We start from the raw sequence: 19,966 nt of genomic DNA on the forward strand, positions 1-19,966 counted from the left end.
AGGAGCATACCGGGCTGCGCTAGTGTAAAAACAATATAGACAAGCTTCTCTTAAAAACTGGTGGTGCCATGGGTACATACAAAAAATAAACCACAGAAAGCAAGGGACAGAAACTAGTACGAACACACCTACTAGTGCATACATCATGTGCCAGGCACACTGAAAAAAGCACCCTCAGAATGTAGTAAATAAATTTAAACTTGTGGCTAGGGTGAGAAACCAGACTACCATGTATAAAACACAAGACACCTGTGTTTCAAAAAAACATTAAGATGTCTAATGTGTCAGCAACAAAGTATCCAGTAGGGCTAAACAGATGCAAATGGCTATATACCCAGTGATGCTTCATTTTGACTTAATAACAACTTTGTGAAGGTAAACACTGCTAAAATGCAGCCATTGTTGTTTCTACTTGAGGGGACAAATATGATATGTCTTCATACAAACCATATTTACAAATCCAACATTTTCCTTTGAAGTTACACCTTTAATGGACTATCTGATGATCTAGACTAGAGAAATCAGACAACATTGCTCTTGTGTGTCTCTACAGCAGCAACATGTAAATGTTATTTTTACTCTCTCAAGCAGAATATTTTCCTGAATCAATTTGTTACTCCTCAAAAAATAAACTATTTCTTTTTCAAGATGATTTCCAAACACCAGCCAGGGTTAATACCTTCTAAGGTGCCCTATTGCCATCCATATCCTAAGCCTGCCCTACACCACCCTTGTCAGGCTCCTGCACAGTATAGTAAACAAATGCAGTACTATACTGAATATGCACCTGTACTGGGTAGTGCAGAATATACTTAGGAAAAAGATCAAACATGGTGGCATGCTAGAAGAAATGAATCAATGTATATTTAATGAGTTGTTTTCTTTACTTATACAACAAATAACCACTTGGGAACCACTAGGATTATGGATTATGGTTTATGGGGCAATCATGACCCAAGGACCCCTATCTTTATGATAGTAACTTGATAGTAAAGTGAGCCACAGTCGCAAATCAATAGAGATGGAAAGTCATCAGTAGTGGATTAAACAAAAATGTTTTTTAATAGTCCCATGTTCCCCTTGACTTATTTTTAGTACAATAACATTGTGTGACAATTGTTCTTTCATCTTGAGAAAGGAATAGTTCAGTGTGAAAATTAAAAACTGGGTAACTGGCTAAATAGCCTGTGCAAAATAAAAATGTTTTCAATATAGTTAGCCAATAATGTAATCTATAAAAACTGGAGTAACCAGATGTCTAACATAATAGCCAGAACCCAAGTTCCTGCCGTGCTGCTCTCTGATAAGTGACTTAAGGGATAGCAATGGGTCCTAATCATTTGCTTTCGAATCTGACCTGTGTGCTGAGGATCAAAAGTAAACTAGCTGAACAGTTAAGTCCCATGTGGTCATCCTTTAAGTCACTGACTAACTAAGGGGCATATTTATTATGTTGTGTAAAATGAAATCCCCCCCCCCCCAAAAAAATTATGTAAAAAGCTGTGTAAATCTGTGTGTAACACACCAGATTTGTTGATGTTATTTTACATTGCTTCTGGAGGAAGTTACTCTGAGAAAAAAGGCGTAAAAATTTTATGCCATTTTTTACGTCATTTTTTACACAGCAAAGGCTGACCATGTGTGGTGTATTATCCCGCTGTTTTTTACACAGCATAATAAATATGCCCCTAAGAGTTAGAGATGCAAAAGAGGAAGTTGTGTTCTGGCTATTATGTTAGACATCCAGTCACTCCAGCCTTTATAGATTGCATTGTTGACTAACTAACTATATAATAAACATTTTTATTTTGCACATCCTATCTATTTATGCAGTTTTATTTTCACACTGAACTGTTCCTCTAAGCTTTATGTTGGAAGACTTTGTAGTTACAGTTGTATTTACAGTTCTGTATTTACAGCTGAAGAGCTCCCATGACCCAACAGAAAAAATGATTGAATCATACCTCATATACACTGACATTGTAACCAAATGGTTTGTCAAAAACAGGAGGGTTATCATTAACATCAATGACATTCACTGTCAGTGTGTATTCTGATCTACGTGGTGGAGAGCCACTGTCAGAAGCTTGAACCTGGCAAAAAAGAAAAAAAAACAAGAACATTTATATTACAGAGCTGATAAAAGAAGCTTTGCTTCTTAACAGGAACTTACATATTTATAAGGGAATGTCATAGCAGTCATTTATGGAAATAAATCTGTGCATTGTTTGTCTATGCAGTTTCTCCTTATCAGATATTATTGTTTTCTTAATATAAGTTTTTCAAACTTGCAGAGATAGTTAGCAATGCATTCACCACATTTACTATATTCGTCCAGTTTTCTGTACACACTTCTTTCACACTATTCAACAGTAAAAGAGACATAAGGTCTGGCAGGCTGGACATTGTAGTTTACCCTTAACTTTGACTCCTGCAACAGTACTGGGAGGATGATTTACCAATTTCTTTAAGTTTAAAGGGATACTGTCATGGGAAAAAAAATGTTTTCAAAATGAATCAGTTAATAGTGCTGCTCCAGCAGTATTGCTGCACTGAAATTAATTTCTCAAAAGAGCAAACAGATTTTTTTATATTCAATTTTGAAATCTGACATGGGGCTAGACATATTGCCGATTTCCCAGCTGCCCCAAGTCATGTGACTTGTGCTCTGATAGACTTCAATCACTCTTTACTGCTGTACTGCAAGTTGGAGTGATATCACCCCCTTCCCACCCCCCAGCAGCCAAACAAAAAAACAATGGGAAGGTAACCAGATAGCAGCTCCCTAACTCAAGATAACAGCTGCCTGGCAGATCTAAGCACAACAACACTCAATAGTAAAAACCCATGTCCCACTGAGACTCCTTCAGTTACATTGAGAAGGAAAAACAGCAGCCTGCCAGAAAGCATTTCTCTCCTAAAGTGCAGGCACAAGTCACATGACCAGGTGCAGCTGGGAAATTGACAATATGTCTAGCCCCATGTCAGATTTCAAAATTTAATATAAAAAAATCTGTTTGCTCTTTTGAGAAATGGATTTCAGTGCAGAAGTCTGCTGGAGTAGCACTATTAACTGGTGCATTTTGAAAAAACATGTTTTCCGATGACTGGATCCCTTTAAAAAAGGAAAAAAATTGAATCGCTAGTATATGTAATCAGAATCTCGAACATATTCATGATGGTCAAGCTTAAACATGGAAAAAAAGTCAAGTGCAAACACAAATCTATTGTTCCAACCCTGCTGCACTACTCTGCTTTTTTGGAACACATTAGGCAAATAAGGCTGCATGGTTTGGGAGGAGAGTTGCCACTCCAGTAATTACATTGATTTTGGTCTCCTTTAGTGAACTAGAAACATCCAACACCATCATCATCATTATTTATTTATATAGTGCCAGCATCTCATGCATCACTTTGCATGAATTTGTACAAACAGGAGTCTTATTAACAAACAAAGTTACAGATTAAAATAAAAGGAGGTGTTTCCACTGTCTTCTATGGAATATTATTTTCAAGAATTTTTTTGTCTTATAAATCTTAAAAATTCTCATTCTAAAAATATATCATTTTATTTTTTCTATACCAGGGATCCCCAACCTTGTGAACCCGTGAGCAACATTCAGAAGAAAAAGGAGTTGGGGAGCAACACTAGCATGAAAAATGTTCTTGGGGTGCCAAATAAGTGCTGTGATTGGCCATTTAGTAGCATCTATGTGGATTGTCAACCTACTTTGAGGATCTGTTTGGTAGTACACATGGTTTTTATGCAACTAAAACTTGCCTCCAAGCCTGGAATTCAAAAATAAACTCCTCCTTTGAAGCCATTGGGAGCAACATTCTAGCGGTTGGAGAGCAACATGTTGCTCACGAGCTACTGGTTGGGGATCACTGTTCTATACTGTTTTCAGCTTTTACTACATTCGATTCCTCCATCATTGTTTATTAAAGTCTGGTCTGCAAAGTGCCTTTAAGCAAATGTGTTATTAATTCTAACATTTTAAGCAAAAAGATACCAAAATATTTATATCATATCATCAGACATTTAGGATCTGAATAGAAAGATGAGCAATATAAAGTAGCAATACCAATAAATTTGTAGCCTTATAGGGCATTTGTTTTTAGTGACATTTCAAAAGCTTGAAAGAGACAGAAGATGGCAAATAATTAAAAAACTATAAAAAAAGAAAAAATGAAGACCAGTTGAAAAGTTGCTAAGAATTAGCCATTCTATAACAGAAAAGGAGTTAACATAAAGGTAAACCACCCCCATTAAAGCATAAACAAATATCTAATCAGTCATTATGGGTAAACAGACTGGGGAAAATAGAATCATGTTGCTACATATAGTCTTGTGTCTATAAATACCTTCAAAATATATTGCTCTATGACTTCTCTGTCCATAGATTTTATCAGAAACACTTCACCCAGTGTGTTGTTGGTAGTACGGATCTCAAAAATCCCACCGGAGTTTCCAGCTGTTAGAGAGAATGTCACCTTGAAAAAAAATTACACAAAGACAAATTGTTAAAAAGGACAATTGAAGGAATTTGGGAATAGGCTTAATTCCCAATATGCAGATTAAATGCTTACCAGTCCATTGTTTCCATCATCAGGATCTCTGGCCTGGACCAAACCTATTCTCCTGCCTGTAGGGCAATCTTCTTGCACATTCACTACAGAGTCAGACGTCAGATCAAACTGAGGACTATTGTCATTTTCATCCAAAACAGTAATAGACACCTGAAATATTAATCTACTGTGAGCTCGATAGAGAGAAGAATGGTATGGTAAATCCTACAACCAAGAACAGTTTGAAATGTAAAGCAGGCAGTTATACTTCTGGTTTATGTAGCTGAACAAAAGCTGAAAGAAACATCAGGCTGAAGACATCAGCTTGTTTCAGTTAGATTGCTGATTTGAGGTCTGATTTTTTTATGCCTCTTTTTAAAAAAAATTAATCAATTAAGTAATACAGTGGTTGCTCATAATCACAATCACACATGTTGCATATGGAGTGATTTAAAAGAACACCAGATACCTTGTGAGTAGAGTTTCACCTAAGCTGAGATGTAAAGCATCATTTATTAAAGGAGGGCAATGCTATGTACAAAAAACATGGGGGGGTCTGTGGTCCTTGCTTTGGATTAAAAATCCAGTCGCCTTTACAGTGCTGCACTCTGCAGATTTTTAATCTAGTGCAAGGACGGAGCAAAATGTACAATGCGAATTGACACACAATTTTATTGTGACATTATTTTGCTCCAATTTAATAAAAAAAAACCTCTCTGAAAACTTGACTTTATTGAATTGTCGCTGTGAAAACTCAACTTCAGATTATTGGACGAAAACCCCGACTTTATTGGATTATCCAGCGCAGCTCACCATGTCAACAACTTCACTGACATCTGCCACTGACTTCAACATGACCTGTACAGGTTTTAGATCAGACATGTCCAAAGTCAGGCCCGGGTGCCAATTGCGGCCCGTTTTCAAATTTACACTGGCCCTCAACCTCCATCATGAAATGCTCTTGCATACTTCTTTAGGGCTGAAGGTGTAATAGACGTACTGACGTGCCAGTACAGTAAACTAAAAAATTATGTGAGAGCAGGGCGTCACTACATACCAGTACGTGTCTATTGTTAACACCTTCAGCACACAGGCAGCAGTATAGACCAAGTGGCAGATCATTTCACTAATGTGCCCAAATATTACTGCTATGGCTATGCGATTCCTTGTTTAAATTAGTTAAATGATGTTAATGGTTCAAAGAATGTCAGGCTGGATGGTTGGCCCCCACACATTTTCACCTCACCAAATCTGGCCATCGTAGCAAAAAGTTTGGACACCTCTGTTTTTCTGATTTTTAGCACCTTTAAAACCTCGACCAGATACATTTCAGGTTTAATAAATGGGCCACCAAATGTAACTGTTATCACCCTTATCAACTGAAATTCAATGGATGGGTTAACAGGGTCCACAATATTTTGTAAATACAGCATTTTAGCCCTTTCCCATTTAAACTCCAAAAAACAAAACCCTAATCACTATGCTGAATATATTATGCATTGCTTTCACCCATAAGAGAGTGAAGAGACATTAAAGACATCTTTAAAAATTAATTAGGTAATATTTCTTTGAATGGAGTTAATATTTTTCAGCTTCAGTTGTGTGCGTGATAGGAATAAATAAAGAATCAACAGAACATAGAAAAAAGAAATAAAAGAAGGGAAAAAAAACGTACCATGCCAAATTTACAATGTACCATAATTAAGGATGGGCGAATAATTTCTATGTATAGGCATTCAAATTGAATATATACACATTAGGGGGGTGGGGGCAGGGAATGGCAGTTAAGGTGCTCTGAATATCCATGCAACAGCATAGGTTGATGAATCAGCAGTGGAAGTGGATCAGTCAGCATTACACGCCCATTTACCGATCCACCTCAGTCGTGGTGAGCATACCTACTGTAGATCACATGCACTATTGGACAGTATTAAGAATCCCTGACTTGGAAAAGCAAACTCCCTTTATATAATACAGGTATGGGATCCATTATTTGGAAACCCATTATCCAGGAAGCTCCAGATAATGGAAAGGCCATCTCCCATAGACTCCATTTTATCCTAATAATTAAAAATCTGAAAAATGATTTCCTTTTTCTCTAAATTAATAAAACAGTACCTTGTACTTGATCCAAATTAAGATATAATTAATCCTTATTGGAAGCAAACCCAGTCTATTGGGTTACATGTTTATCTAGTAGACTTAAGGTGTGGAGATCCACATTACAGAAAGATCCATTATCTGGAAAACCCCAGGTCCCAAGCATTCTGGATAATAGGTCCCATACCTGTAATAATTAATTTTTCTTAAGAGTGAGAAACTGATGCTTTATAAAGAAGGTATCAAAATACAGTAGCTGTAAGGGCAGAGACACAAGTGAAGATTCGGGGAGATTTAGTCGCCCGGCGACAAATTGCCTCTTCTTCGGGTCGACTAATCACCCTGAACTGCCTTCCCGCTGGCTAGAATTGAAATCGCCCGGCACTCGGAGACCTTCGTTTTCTGAAGTCGCCCGAAGTTGACTCACAAGGAAACGCTCACTCCGAATCTTCGCGTGTCTCTGGCCTAAAGAAGGTAAACTAAGGAAACAGTAAGGATGAGAGCTGTTTGCTAATACTGTGTTTGAATGACAGTTTCCCAGTTTGTGGGCAGAACAATAACACTGTAGTACTACAATAATCATACAAGCACATACTGTACCAGAGCACAGCCACACTATAAATAGAGCTAATTGATCCAGGTGCCATTCTTCAAGTCAGAATATTGTGCTGTTGTGAGACCCTCATTGTTGTGTTAATGACAGGAAATGTTGTTACAATTAACAGATTATGAAGAGAGGGGTGAGAAATATGTAATGAAGTTTACGGAAGACCAAACCCTTGGAGAGGAAGTGGCTTTGTACTTTTCATTAGAATGATATCCTATAGGAAATGAGTTTTTTTCATTTGGGATATAGAGCAGGAATCTGTTATTGTTTCTTCCTGGTTGTAGTGTAGCTATGATGGTCCATTGTCATCTTTTCTATTTAATTCTGTATCTTACATTTTTACAGTGTGAATATGCAGTTTGTTCTGTTTAAATAAATGGCCACATTTTCAACCATCTATCAAGAATGGCAGACCACTGACAGGACAGCTGGAATTGATCTATGACACCAATCAGCCTTCCATACCAAAAGTTCTAAATATGTATTGCATGTTCCTATTAAGATTCAAATTTGCCAGTAACTGTGCATAAATATCCCATGACATGGCATGAGAACCATCTACCCATTTATGTTTCTAGACAATATAAAAACAGCTACAGTGGTTAGGCCTCATTTAAGAAGGTGCAATAGACAAAATGCAAAAAAGATATTGCAAAATTAAATGTTTTTTGCACGTTAAATGTTGGTCCAAGAGTATCAGTTTCAAAGTGTAGTATTTTATTAAAGCAACTCACCACAGCAGAGTCTCTCTTTGGTCCACCATCATCTGCTACCACTATTAATGTGTAGAAATCTCCTTTCTCTCTATCTACGAGTCCTTGGACTGTTATAGCACCCTGTTGACAAATACAACAATGTATAAAGGGCAAACTTCAAGAGAAACAGAATAAGTTATTTTCCCAAAGGACCCACCATTTACTAAAAATATATTAATACTGCATATTTGTAGAATGTCTCAGCAGCGGTGTCTGGCCTGTGTTGTTCTTGCGTCATAAGCCTAAAAATATATAACCAATAACATTCTGTCTGTGTTCGCTTTATACATAGCCACGGTATATAAAAACTAGAATGCTGTCACCGGCAGCTCATTAAAACAGATGCATATCTACTTGGTATGTGTGCAGAGATATTTATATTGTGGCAGTTTTCTATTGTTTTAGGAAAGTCAAATACAACAAATAAATAACTACACCAAAGTTTGACCCAATTGGACTTCAGGTTTGGCTCCCATTCCCTGCATCAGCCCCCCACCCCAGCTGGTTAGCTCCACTATTTAGGAACCCAGTGTTGAACTGGGGTGTCCGAGGCAAAAAAAGAAAAAGTGAATCTTAGCAAAAAAAAACAGACATAAAAATGCAAACTTATCACTTCTCATAAGGTTACAAAATGAATAATGATTTCACAAGAACTCTTCTGAGTAAGACAAAATTGGGTAGCTGGTTACTAATATGCAACAAAGAGGGAGCTGAAATTAATCAGGAGGGTAAATGTAAATCACATAGTTAAAACAAAACAAACAGAGCTGCCATTAATGCATGTGATATTGGTGTTAGCACTACATTTAATAATGGGTTAAATGCAGCACAGAGTGGTTTCAGTAGGTGGAATTCCACTTTTCTTCTTCAGTTTGAGTACTTTAGGATCTTGGGATGATGGACATGGTTATTTTCATCAGTCACAGGGTTACAGATTTCACGTTTATAACATTTAGGTATGACCCACAGATTATATGAAAGGCTGCCAAATGCAAAACCAGAAATAATAATAATGTATAAAATAATGTATGATATTATACATTGGAAATTATACATTTAAGCAGAGGAGCAAAGTTACATACATGTGAGTGTTGTGGATTGGAGGTTGAACGTCTACTTGAAGTTTGGATGCTGCTATGTAATTCTTAATGAGAGATCTTATTTAGTTCTACTCTGTATGTTCACGCTATGGATGTCACACATCCAATGACACAATACTTGACGTCAATGCAAAATTATGTTCATTCATTAAGAAGCAGTCATTTACAAAAAAATGGAATTTGCACAATGGAATTTGTAAATTTTAAAAGGTTCTCTGTTTCTTTAGTATGCCACATATTATTGTACCCATATGCAAGCTTTAATATCGTAGTGGCGAAAGCATGTGCATTAATTATCTACTAGATGAGAGGACATACTGATGCATATACTGATGCAGCTGCTGTTGTGTCAAGGTACAGGGAGTTACAAGAGGGCATAATTATTCAGTGCCCAACAGAACAACAGAAATTAAATGCAGGCGTTTAGCCACAACCATTGCATCCTTTTAGTACTTAATAACAAAGATCTATCCAGAAGATCTAAGGTCTATCAAAGAAATGGCTTTGTATCATATCGATATCAGGATGTATCAGTAGGGGTAATTTACCTAATGGAAGTGTGCAATGCATCATTTTTTTGTACTATGCACACTGTCTTCCTTTCTTGACATATTGCTGTGGGTCTTAGCAATCTGTTTTGGAGCACAGACACCTGCGGTTAGTCACATGCATACAGTGCTGCTTATATTCAGAAATGCTTTTTTCATGACAGGCAGATGGGATGAGGCACATATGAGTCCAAGCACTTGCAGCACACCACTTACATTTTCTGTAGAGTTCTATCACTTCCAAGGCTGCTTCTAAGCCCAACAAACTATTCCAGTTATGTAGGGAAGACTGGCAACTGTCTTTAACACATTTTATTCCAGAAAACTGTGGAACAATCTTTCACGGACCAACCCCTTCCTCGGGTGTGGCTTGTGCCACAGTTTTCTGCAATAAAATGTGTTAAAGACAGTTGTCAGTCTCCAGTGGTGTGCTGCTTCCTGCATAACTGCACACAGGAGTCCTCCCACTTGCTGTCTACACATCCCCTAACCTAGGCAGCATTCATAATGAGTAGCAGAGAACCCTGTCCTTACCACCTATCCTGTGGTAGTCAGTAACAACAGGGTTGGCCTCCACCCTCTGATGTTGCATTCTGTACACTCTGAAGGATTTCTATATCTATACCCCCAGGCAGAAATTCTTCCTGCATGAGTACTAAGGGTGCTCTCTTGTACCATGCTGTGTAGTATCTTTAAGGTAAATATTTCAATTTCATATAAAACTATATAAGTTCATCTTTTGTTAAAAGGGCCTGAAATAGACTACATTGTTCTAGTGGTGTCTATATGGATTGTCATTAGGCTGTAATTATGGTACCACAATTTAAACATTGCCAACTGTGTTATTTATTAACATGTTACTTACTGTAATTCCATCTATTTTGAATAGTGCCAGGGCTTGGACATATGTGGTTGAATCAAACTTATAGCTGAGCTGGTTAAGATTGTCAATGGAACGAGCTTGTACACGAACAACTTCTGTACCAGTGGCAATGTTCTCTACTATAACTGCCTTGTAGGTTGGGCTGGTAAACTGAACAACTTCATCTGGCTCATTCATCAGTGAGACATATATTGTACAAAAGCCACGGTTGAAAGGCACTGCTTGGTCTGTCGCAGACACGTTCATGGAGTATGTTGTCTTTGTTTCAAAATCAAGGTAGTCTATTGTCGTAAGAAGGCCAGTGGTTGCATCTATATCAAATTTTCCATCCGCTCCAGATATTATTTTATAAGTCACCAGCCCACCATCTCCTGTGAACAGACAATGAAAATGAGAATTACAAACAAATAACACAACATAATGTTCGACAATTCAGAATTCCATGTCTGTAAAAGTAGAAAAACACGTTTTCAGTCTGGGTATATACTATATATATATATATATATACTATATATATATATATATATACTATATATATATATATATATATATATATATATATATATATATATATATATATATATATATATATATCCATAATTTGTATCAACACAATGTAAGTCAATTTAAAAAAAAAATCATAAAAACATTAAGGGGCATATTTATCAAGGGTCAAATTTCGAATTTTAAAAACTTCGAAATTCAAATACAAATAGACCAACCGAAATTAAGTCAAAGTTTTTTTTGGCCGAATAGGTCAGTTTTTGATCGAATAGTCCGTATTCGGCCGAATTAGAATCATACAAATCGAAGTAATAGCGCATTCAATTGATTTAGAAGTTTTTTGAAGTTTTTCCCAAAAAAAACCAAACATTTTTTTTCAAAATCTACCAATCGACTCCAAATAGGTTCTAGGAGGTCCACCACAGGCTAAAACAGCAATTTGGCAGGTTTTAGATGGCAAATGGTCGAAGTAAAATTTTTAAAGAGACAGTACATGATATTTTGAGTTTCGGATTTGGACTATTCCCTAGTAGAGGTACACAAAAATAGCTCTTAATTCAAAATTTTTTAATTCGAAAATTCACCTCGACCTTTGATAAATCTGCCCCTAAATAAACACAATAGGATTGTTTTACCTCCAATAAGGATTAATGATATCTTATCTGAGATCACGTACACAGTACTGTTTTATTAGTACAGAGAAAAGGGCAATCATTTTATAGAATTTGAATTGCCTGGGTCTACCCTGTCTTTCATTTACTTATTTTCATAGCATTATGTTATTTGAGATGGTGCTGTACCCGGTACATATAAGCAAAATACTAGAGTAACTAAGAAAACTTCCACAGTTCTAGAGTACCTGTATCCCGATCTGTAGCTCGCACAACTGTCACAGAGGTTCCAATGCCTACTGTTTCTCTGAGACGCAAACGACTGTATTGTTGCTGTGTGAACACTGGCATTTCATCATTAACATCTTCAACATATACGATGACCTGATAGGTAGACATACATAAGAAAAATTGATTTAATAGCTTTAATGTGCAAAAACGAATAATGACTAATGGACATTTCACAGGTGGAAACCTTAAAAACATTTTCAAGGAGGCTTCTGTAGAAGGGATATTTTGCAAGACTGCCCAACAAGACTGGAACAATACACTGAAGTTCTTTGAATTTATACTGGCAGAAAAAAAAATATGGTTATAGTTTGTGTTAGTACTTTGATATACATTCATAATGAATAATATAAACCCTCTTATGAACTTCTCATGGCCACCAATGTTCAGTTTTAGAAAGAATTTCCCATTTATCTGTTGGGCACCTTCTGGCTGAGATTTCTGTTTATATTTTACAACTTTTGTTTCAAAACAACCCATACAAAATGTCTTCATTCCTCATTGGGTATTAAAATAATGTAACGTCTAGTGCTGATGTGACATAGGGGCTGCCTATACTAGTTTACAAATTTGTTACTTCAAAACTAGAAGCCCTCCTAATAAACTAAAATTCCAAGTATTGTCTTGCAAAATGGCACCTTCTTGAATAAAATAAATTTTTCATCCTATTAAAAAACTGATCTGAAAGCCAGAACGTTTAGCATATAGATCAAATAAAGATTGACACTATTCCATATGATCAGAAGTAAATTCCCCATTTGGCTGTAGCTTTTTGTATTTATTGGGGCTATCATCTAAATTTCTGGAATGTTTCTTTGATAATTGTTAACCTCAGGTATGTACAGTAAATCTGAGGCCTGTTACGGCCAAATGAAATATCACCATCCCATGGCTCCTCCATCAAGAGAGAGTGGATTTGTCTCAGTTCACTATTTGGTGAATTCTTCAAAATCTGCTAGATTATGATAATTTTCCTCTAGTCTACCTAGGTAATCTATGTATTTAAGATTTTTTCACGTATGTCCAGAGCATGTGCTCAATCAATATTGCAAAAGGGAGGGGTTACAAGGGGCAGCCCTGTCTAGTAACCCTTGTCATGTCAAATCGTACAAAAAGGATATTATTGATCTGGATTGTGGGAGTGCATTTTCATCTAAATTGACATATTTTACTTGATAGCTAGCATATTTATCAAAAAACTTGGAAACTGAAAAAACTCATTTTGAATAATGTGTAAAAGAAAAAATGGAAAAAAATTAGCGTAAAAATACACCTCCCATCACTTTCTATAGAATCTTACCGGGGTTTAGTTACAAAATCTTTTCTTTTGAATTTTTTTTTCAATTTATTTATTTTCTTGTGTTCAGAAACCTCAAATTAAAAAAACTGAGATTGCATCTGCACCTTGACCTTTACATTACCCATACTCCCTATAATTATTATTTTAAATATCAGAAATCTGAATAAGTAAAAAAACACCTTTTAAATCTCCAAATCAGATTAGAGTGATATATCCTAATTATTAAAGGTTTAGTTCACCTTTAATTTAACTTTTTGTATGATGTCAATAGTGATATTCTGAATCTTATGGGTTTTGGGTACAGTATTTATTCACCAGCTCTAAAGAATTTTCAGCAGAATTTCATCAGCCATCTGGTTCCTGGGGTCAAATGTACCCAAGCAACCAGACACTGGTTTGAATTAGAGTCTGGAATATGAAAAGGAGAGGAAATTAATAGAAAGATAAGTAATACATATTAACAATAACATTAAAATTATATCCTCACATCCGAACGATGGAAAGAGGCAAAATAAGGCAAATTATTCAGAAACTATATAAAAAAAAGTAAAGTCCAATTTAAAAAAACTTCTAGGACATTCTAAAACACACTAAAAGTTATCTTACAGGTGAGCTATTCTTTTAAATCTTTAATAGTTTCTACAAGAAAAAATCCTTTCATATATTTTTTTGGATAGCTACATAAATGTCTATTTTTGTCTTATTTATAATCATTTAGAGAGCTCAAAAAACAGATTTAATGGAATACATTAAATACAACGATTTGGCAATGACTTCACTCTGGATTCCATCTGTTGGACAGAGATTCTTTAGAAATGTGTACTGTTTTTGTACTTTAATACTAAAAACATGGTTATATAATAGCGTACATATACAAGATTTACTAGAATACATTTTTGCCATACTTAAAAAGCTGCAGCTCTTATTCATTCTACTAACCAGATTTTCTGAATGTCGAATGACTGGCACTGAGGGGCGTCGCAGGAGCTGCAGACGCCAGGGGCGATCCTGCCCAATTTGCTGCCCGAGACGGCCTTCTTGCGCTCTATGCACTAGAAGAGCCGAATTTCCGGGTTGAAAACCGGAAATTCGGCTCTTAGTTACCAGGAGAGGCATTTTTGCCGCCCCTGGCTCTTAAAGTTACCAGAGGCGGCTTTTTGCCACCCCTGGTAACTGGTTGCTCTGTGCCGCATGAGGCAAAGTTCTCACCTTGCCTCATGGCAGGAGCAGCCCTGTGCCTGCCCAGCCCCCAGTCAAAACTCATACTTCTATTTTCTGCTTTATACTTTTTACTTGCTGCAGTGGTTTGTCTTTTCAGTTTTTTGATTAAACCTTGTCCTTGAACTCCACTTATTCCCAGTTGTTATTCAGCAATTGGCTCCTTGCAAACCAGCATTCTCTAACATGGGGGACACCAAGTTTTCAGTGATTCTAGACACTTACTACCCCGTACCTGGGGTACTTCTCAGCTTTACTCATCCACACTCTTTTGGTGCAATAGCATCCTCTACGCCACCCTGGTCAAGCAAACATGTGGTACAGAAATTCTTTTCTATTGTTCATTTATGTAGTGCACATGTGCAAGAGCAAAGAATGTCACAAAGTGACTATAATCATTGAGGGTGTGCTTAACAACATGGCATACCATAGTAAATCTTTTCTTGTCATTTAAATGATATTAGTTTTATAAAGTTTATTTAACAAGTTGTCAAAGCTCCCTTGTCTTTCAGTAATTAGTAATATCACTAGATCCTAGCAAAAATTTTACTTATTTAAGCCAGATATCAAAGCATGTTCTTGCAAGTTTACGGCCAAAGCTAGTGGTTTTAAGATACTACTGTTGGAAACTATATTCCTGGATTTAAAAGTAGAGTAATAAATTATAATATTGGTTTAGGATGCATTTTCTTACCCTTACAGAACTTCTCATTGGACCTTGGTCACTGTTGTAAGCTTCCACCACCAAAATATGAGATGAGTTTGTTTCTCTGTCAAGTGGCTGCACACCCCGCATAATTAGTCCAGTATTGATATCAATTTTAAAATTAGTCTTTTCATTTCCTGTAAACAGAAAAAGTATGTGATTTTGTGTAGCCCTAAGGGCCAGTACCAGTCCCTGGCATTGTATTGTCAGTTGTTATGGCCACTCATGATTAACAGAATACCAGGGGCATTCTAGCATTCAGTGCAGGTAGGTTAATATATATGCTATTGCAGTGCTAAAACACCTTAAAGGAGAAGGAAAGGTGTTTTTACTTGGGGTGCCAAAAGTTAGGCACCCCCAAGTGATTAGATCTACTTAGCTGACACGGCTGGAAGATGATTGCTCCATTGTGCTCGCTGGAATAACCCCGGCCCAGTGCAGTTTTCTGCTGATAGGAGCACCGGCCCAGGGTGTAAAGTAAGTAATAAAATCATTTGGGGGTGCCTAATTTTTGGCTCCAATACATTTGGATGAAATGTCATGGTTTTGTTAATTTCTCCACAAGTTCCCTCACAGCTATTCACCAACTCTTATTTTATTGAATAACAAACTCTACTCTGACATTTTTTTAATACAACATAATATTAGACACTAAATTTGAGTTCTGATGCTTTGAATTACAATGTAAAAACAGATAACAAAGTTTCAGTGTTGGAGACGTTTATCATAAGCTCAAATACTTTTGCAAGGCACTGTGGGTACGTGCCTCGGCTCCCAATTTCATTTCTGCTGACTCTAAACTCGTGGGTGCTCAATATAAAAAGGGAAGCAGAGTAAGGCAGTGTTTTGCAGATTGGAGTAGAAAGCACAAAACCTCAGAGAACAGAAACAAAGCCTTTGCAACTGTTATGTTGCAGAGGAGCATTTATTACCTGCTTAGTGATAATACCTATATACTCTTTGAATAATTATCAGCTATGAGTTGAATAAGTCGCAAGCAACATTTTCTCTAAAGTGAGGAAAACTACTAAGAAAAGTGTTAAGGAACCATATTAAAAAGTTCTATAGAGTTGTATTATAACAGTGTGTCCTGCAAATCTCCTGTGAGGGTTTTTAATTGCCTAGCTCCCTGTCACTGATATTAGTTTTCTTACAGGTATTCAGTGGGAACATTTGTAACAATGTAATTAGGAATACTTTTTAAAAGTAAATGTGTTCCTGTTGTAGGCCCACTGATGACAAAGAGAAGGGGTATTACACCTTGGGGACTTCATTTCCAGGCAAATTGTTAGAAACAGAGTCAAGTGGAACATCAGGGAGAAGCCTATGGCAGAAAGTAGGTAATGAAATAAAGAATGGTGTCTGGTATGTTTTGTACAGTATAATTGCATAACAACTATACAGATGTATAGGCGTATACGGTCATATTACTCACCACTGAGGATTCGATACCAGACTCTGCCGTTCTCACCCTCATCTGCATCAGTGGCTTCCAACTAAAATGAAACAAATATATTTTTAATAACATCGACAAACAGGGTTGATTTACATTATAATAGTATTAACATATAATACAAACAAATTATTTTCTTCAAACCCGCTTGGAGACGTTGTCCTTTAGAAATCACACAATGATGCAATCAAAGATAAACCAATGCTTAAAAAAAGTAGGGAAAAAAAGAAAAAAATAGAAAGAATAAATACAGTGTAGTATGTTTGTTTTACTGACATGTAAAGTGATTTAATACTCTACCATCCATGCACATAGTGATAGTTTAACATCTACTTTAGTTGTCATAAACTGAAGTGCAAAGTATATAAAAACTAACATTTTCAACTTTTCTTGCTATAGTGAGCATTTCATTTGTAATTTTAATTTAGCAATGAAGGTTTAATCAGTTATTGCTAAAATAAAATTTCAAATGAATTGCTCACAATAGAATATTTTTAGTTTGTAACAAACAAGATGTTGAACGCTCTGTACTTTATTTTGTGAGTGAATGCACTTTTTGCACTTCAGTTGTGAAAGTTGAAACTGTTTCTATACACTTTCATTTATGACAACATAATGGTACAAATCAGTTAAATAATTGATTATAAGTCAGTAAAACAAACATACTACTCTATATGTTTTTCTTTTTCTATTTCCTTTTTTCTCTTTTTCCTTTTTTTTAATCTCAGTTTTTTAAGTGCTGGCTTGTCTTCAATTGAAGTGTAACAGAAAGATAATCAGTATTCCTCCCTAAAACTTATTATGCTCATTATATTTACACAAAGGTACAAAATATAAAGAGTAAAATATTCAATTAGGATCTCTAATTGTCCCTATTGTGGATGACATTTGCACAGTTTCATTTGCAACAACTAAAAGGAATAACCGCTTTGACATGATTGCATTGTTGATGTCAACAAAATGCTTTGCCTTCACAGTATTTTTTAAATTGCCAGAGGCAGTGGCTCAGTCTGAAACTCCATCATAATCATCATCATCATCATATAGCGCCACCAAGTTGCTGCCCAATATGTTATAACTCTTGGGAAGGGTCTTGCAATGGTGTAGCAAACAAGGGTTACAGATTAAAAATAGGATCTGAGGACCTGCTCACAGGAGCTTACAATCAAGGAATCAGTCAGTGTCGTGCTAGAGGAAGTACTTTAACAAATGTTTAAAAAACATAACTTCAAAATTGCATCAAATATAATAGCAATTGGGGTACGAGCATTTCTTTTAAATGTGACAAAGAAGGTGATGTGAAATACTATACCCATTGTTGAGGCGCTGGGAATGAGTAACTGATCAACGTTTTACCCTTTGCTTATTTGGATCCAAAGTTGGTTTCACAGACGTTACCTCATTTTCTGCTCTGTATATTGTGTTTCACTACTAATGCACAACTAATTGGCTGAATGAATAAGCATTTGGTTTGTTTAGCAGATAAATAAAAAAATATTTATTATCCTTTATGCAGCACTTTACCAAGATTCATAGGTCCTTATCCCAGTAGAGCAAACAATCTACACACACAAGCTAGGGTCACTTTCATAAGAAGATAATTAATTTGCCCATATGTTTTTGACGTATAGAAGGAAACCAACACAGACACAAGGAGAACATACAAACTGCTTGAAGTGCCAAGATCAGAATTCCATGACAGCCGTGCTAACCACTGAGCAAAAGGGAGTAGGAACAGTACACAGCTATACCTGACTGCCCAAAACATTAGGCACAGAACCTGTAACCTAAATTTAAATTCCAGGATTAGTCATACAAATTATAAGACTACCTTACTCACAATGTTATACTTTATTGCTGTCTGTTAATGTCAATCCATCAGCTGAACAAAAATGAGGAGGACCATGCAGGCAAATGCATATTGAAAACATGTTACTCAGGGTTCTCTCTGGCCAGAATAAGAGCTATTAAAGGAACAGTTCAGTGTGAAAATAAAAACTGTGTGAATAGATAGGCTATGCAAAATAAAAAATGTTTCTAATATAGTTCCTTAGACAAAAATGTAATATATAAAAGCTGGAGTGAACAGATGTCTTAATAAAACAGCCAGAATCCAACTTCCTGCTTTTCAGCTCTATAACTCTAAGTTAGTCAGCGACTTGAAGGGGGGCCACATGGTACATTTCTGTTCAGTGAGTTTGTAATTGATCCTCAGCATTCAGCTCAGATTCAAAAGCAACAGATATGACCCATGTGGCCCCCCCTCAAGTCTCTGATTGGTTACTGCCTGGTAACCAGGGTAACTAGTCAGTGGAAACCAAGAGAGCTGAAAAGCAGGAAGTAGTGTTCTGACTGACATGTTATACAACAAATCACTCCAGCCTTTATATATTACATTTTTGGCTAACTAACTATATTAGAAACATTTTTTATTTTGCACAGCCTGTTTACACAGTTATTTTTAACAATTCCTTTAACATGCTTTTAGCTTTTTAGCTTATTTGGGATCTCTTGCAACAAATGAAAATTGCATTATATCTATTTAATATAAATTGTTATTAAAGATTCACAAATGAAAATCCTTTATTTAAATAAATACAGTATGTAATGGTGAAGTGACTAAGGCATAACCTTTTATTTAACTATTAAAGGAAAACTATACCCCCCAAACAATGTAGGTCTCTATTAAAAGATACTGAGTAAAACAGCTCATGTGTAAAACCCTGCTTCATGTAAATGAACCATTATCATAATAATATACTTTTTTAGTAGTATGTGCCATTGGGTAATCATAAATAGAAAATTGCCATTTTAAAAAATAAGGGCCGCCCCCTGAGATCGTAAGATTCACTGTGTACACATACAAACCACATGTAAGGTCACATGAGCCAATTAACAGACAGAGTTCTGCCTTTTGCTTCCTCACTTCTTCCTGTTACAGTTAGTGTTGTAGTATTTCTGGTCAGGTGATCTCTGAGGCAGCACAGATAGAGTCACGAAATGGTGGTTCAAGGCAAGAGATGTAAAAGGGCAATATTTATGTAAATATATATTTCAGTTTGGTAAGATTCTTTAATATGTCATTCAATTTGATATAAACTAACTGTTGCTTAAGTATTCATTTTGGGGGTATAGTTTTCCTTTAAGATGCATTCTTTTCCTGGGTCCTTATATACATTAGTTTCTCAATAAATGCCACTAAATTCATGGACTTAAAGACTGCTACACATAAAGCATTGGTTTTTGCCACTATTCCATTGAATTTTGGCACCATGCCCCTTTCTTTTGAAATGTCAAAACTGAGCTGCATCAGCTGTCATAACT

General features: G+C 36.1%; 1 protein-coding gene across 2 annotated transcripts in view; it reads right to left on the reverse strand.

Annotated features, from left to right (window-relative positions):
- Nucleotides 1–19,966, reverse strand: part of cdh23.L (cadherin-related 23 L homeolog) — a 588,894-nt gene that overhangs the window by 118,959 nt on the left and 449,969 nt on the right. For both annotated transcript variants that reach the window (XM_041568893.1, XM_041568892.1), the window contains 8 exons: nucleotides 16,625–16,685; nucleotides 15,178–15,326; nucleotides 11,926–12,061; nucleotides 10,545–10,933; nucleotides 8,011–8,112; nucleotides 4,591–4,740; nucleotides 4,366–4,494; nucleotides 1,965–2,093 (listed from right to left, as the gene is read on the reverse strand). In XM_041568893.1, the coding sequence (XP_041424827.1) occupies nucleotides 1,965–2,093; nucleotides 4,366–4,494; nucleotides 4,591–4,740; nucleotides 8,011–8,112; nucleotides 10,545–10,933; nucleotides 11,926–12,061; nucleotides 15,178–15,326; nucleotides 16,625–16,685 (1,245 nt within the window). The remainder of the gene's footprint in view (nucleotides 1–1,964; nucleotides 2,094–4,365; nucleotides 4,495–4,590; nucleotides 4,741–8,010; nucleotides 8,113–10,544; nucleotides 10,934–11,925; nucleotides 12,062–15,177; nucleotides 15,327–16,624; nucleotides 16,686–19,966) is intronic.

This window comes from Xenopus laevis, chromosome 7L (assembly GCF_017654675.1).
Source record: "Xenopus laevis strain J_2021 chromosome 7L, Xenopus_laevis_v10.1, whole genome shotgun sequence".
NCBI classification, from domain to species: domain Eukaryota; kingdom Metazoa; phylum Chordata; class Amphibia; order Anura; family Pipidae; genus Xenopus; species Xenopus laevis.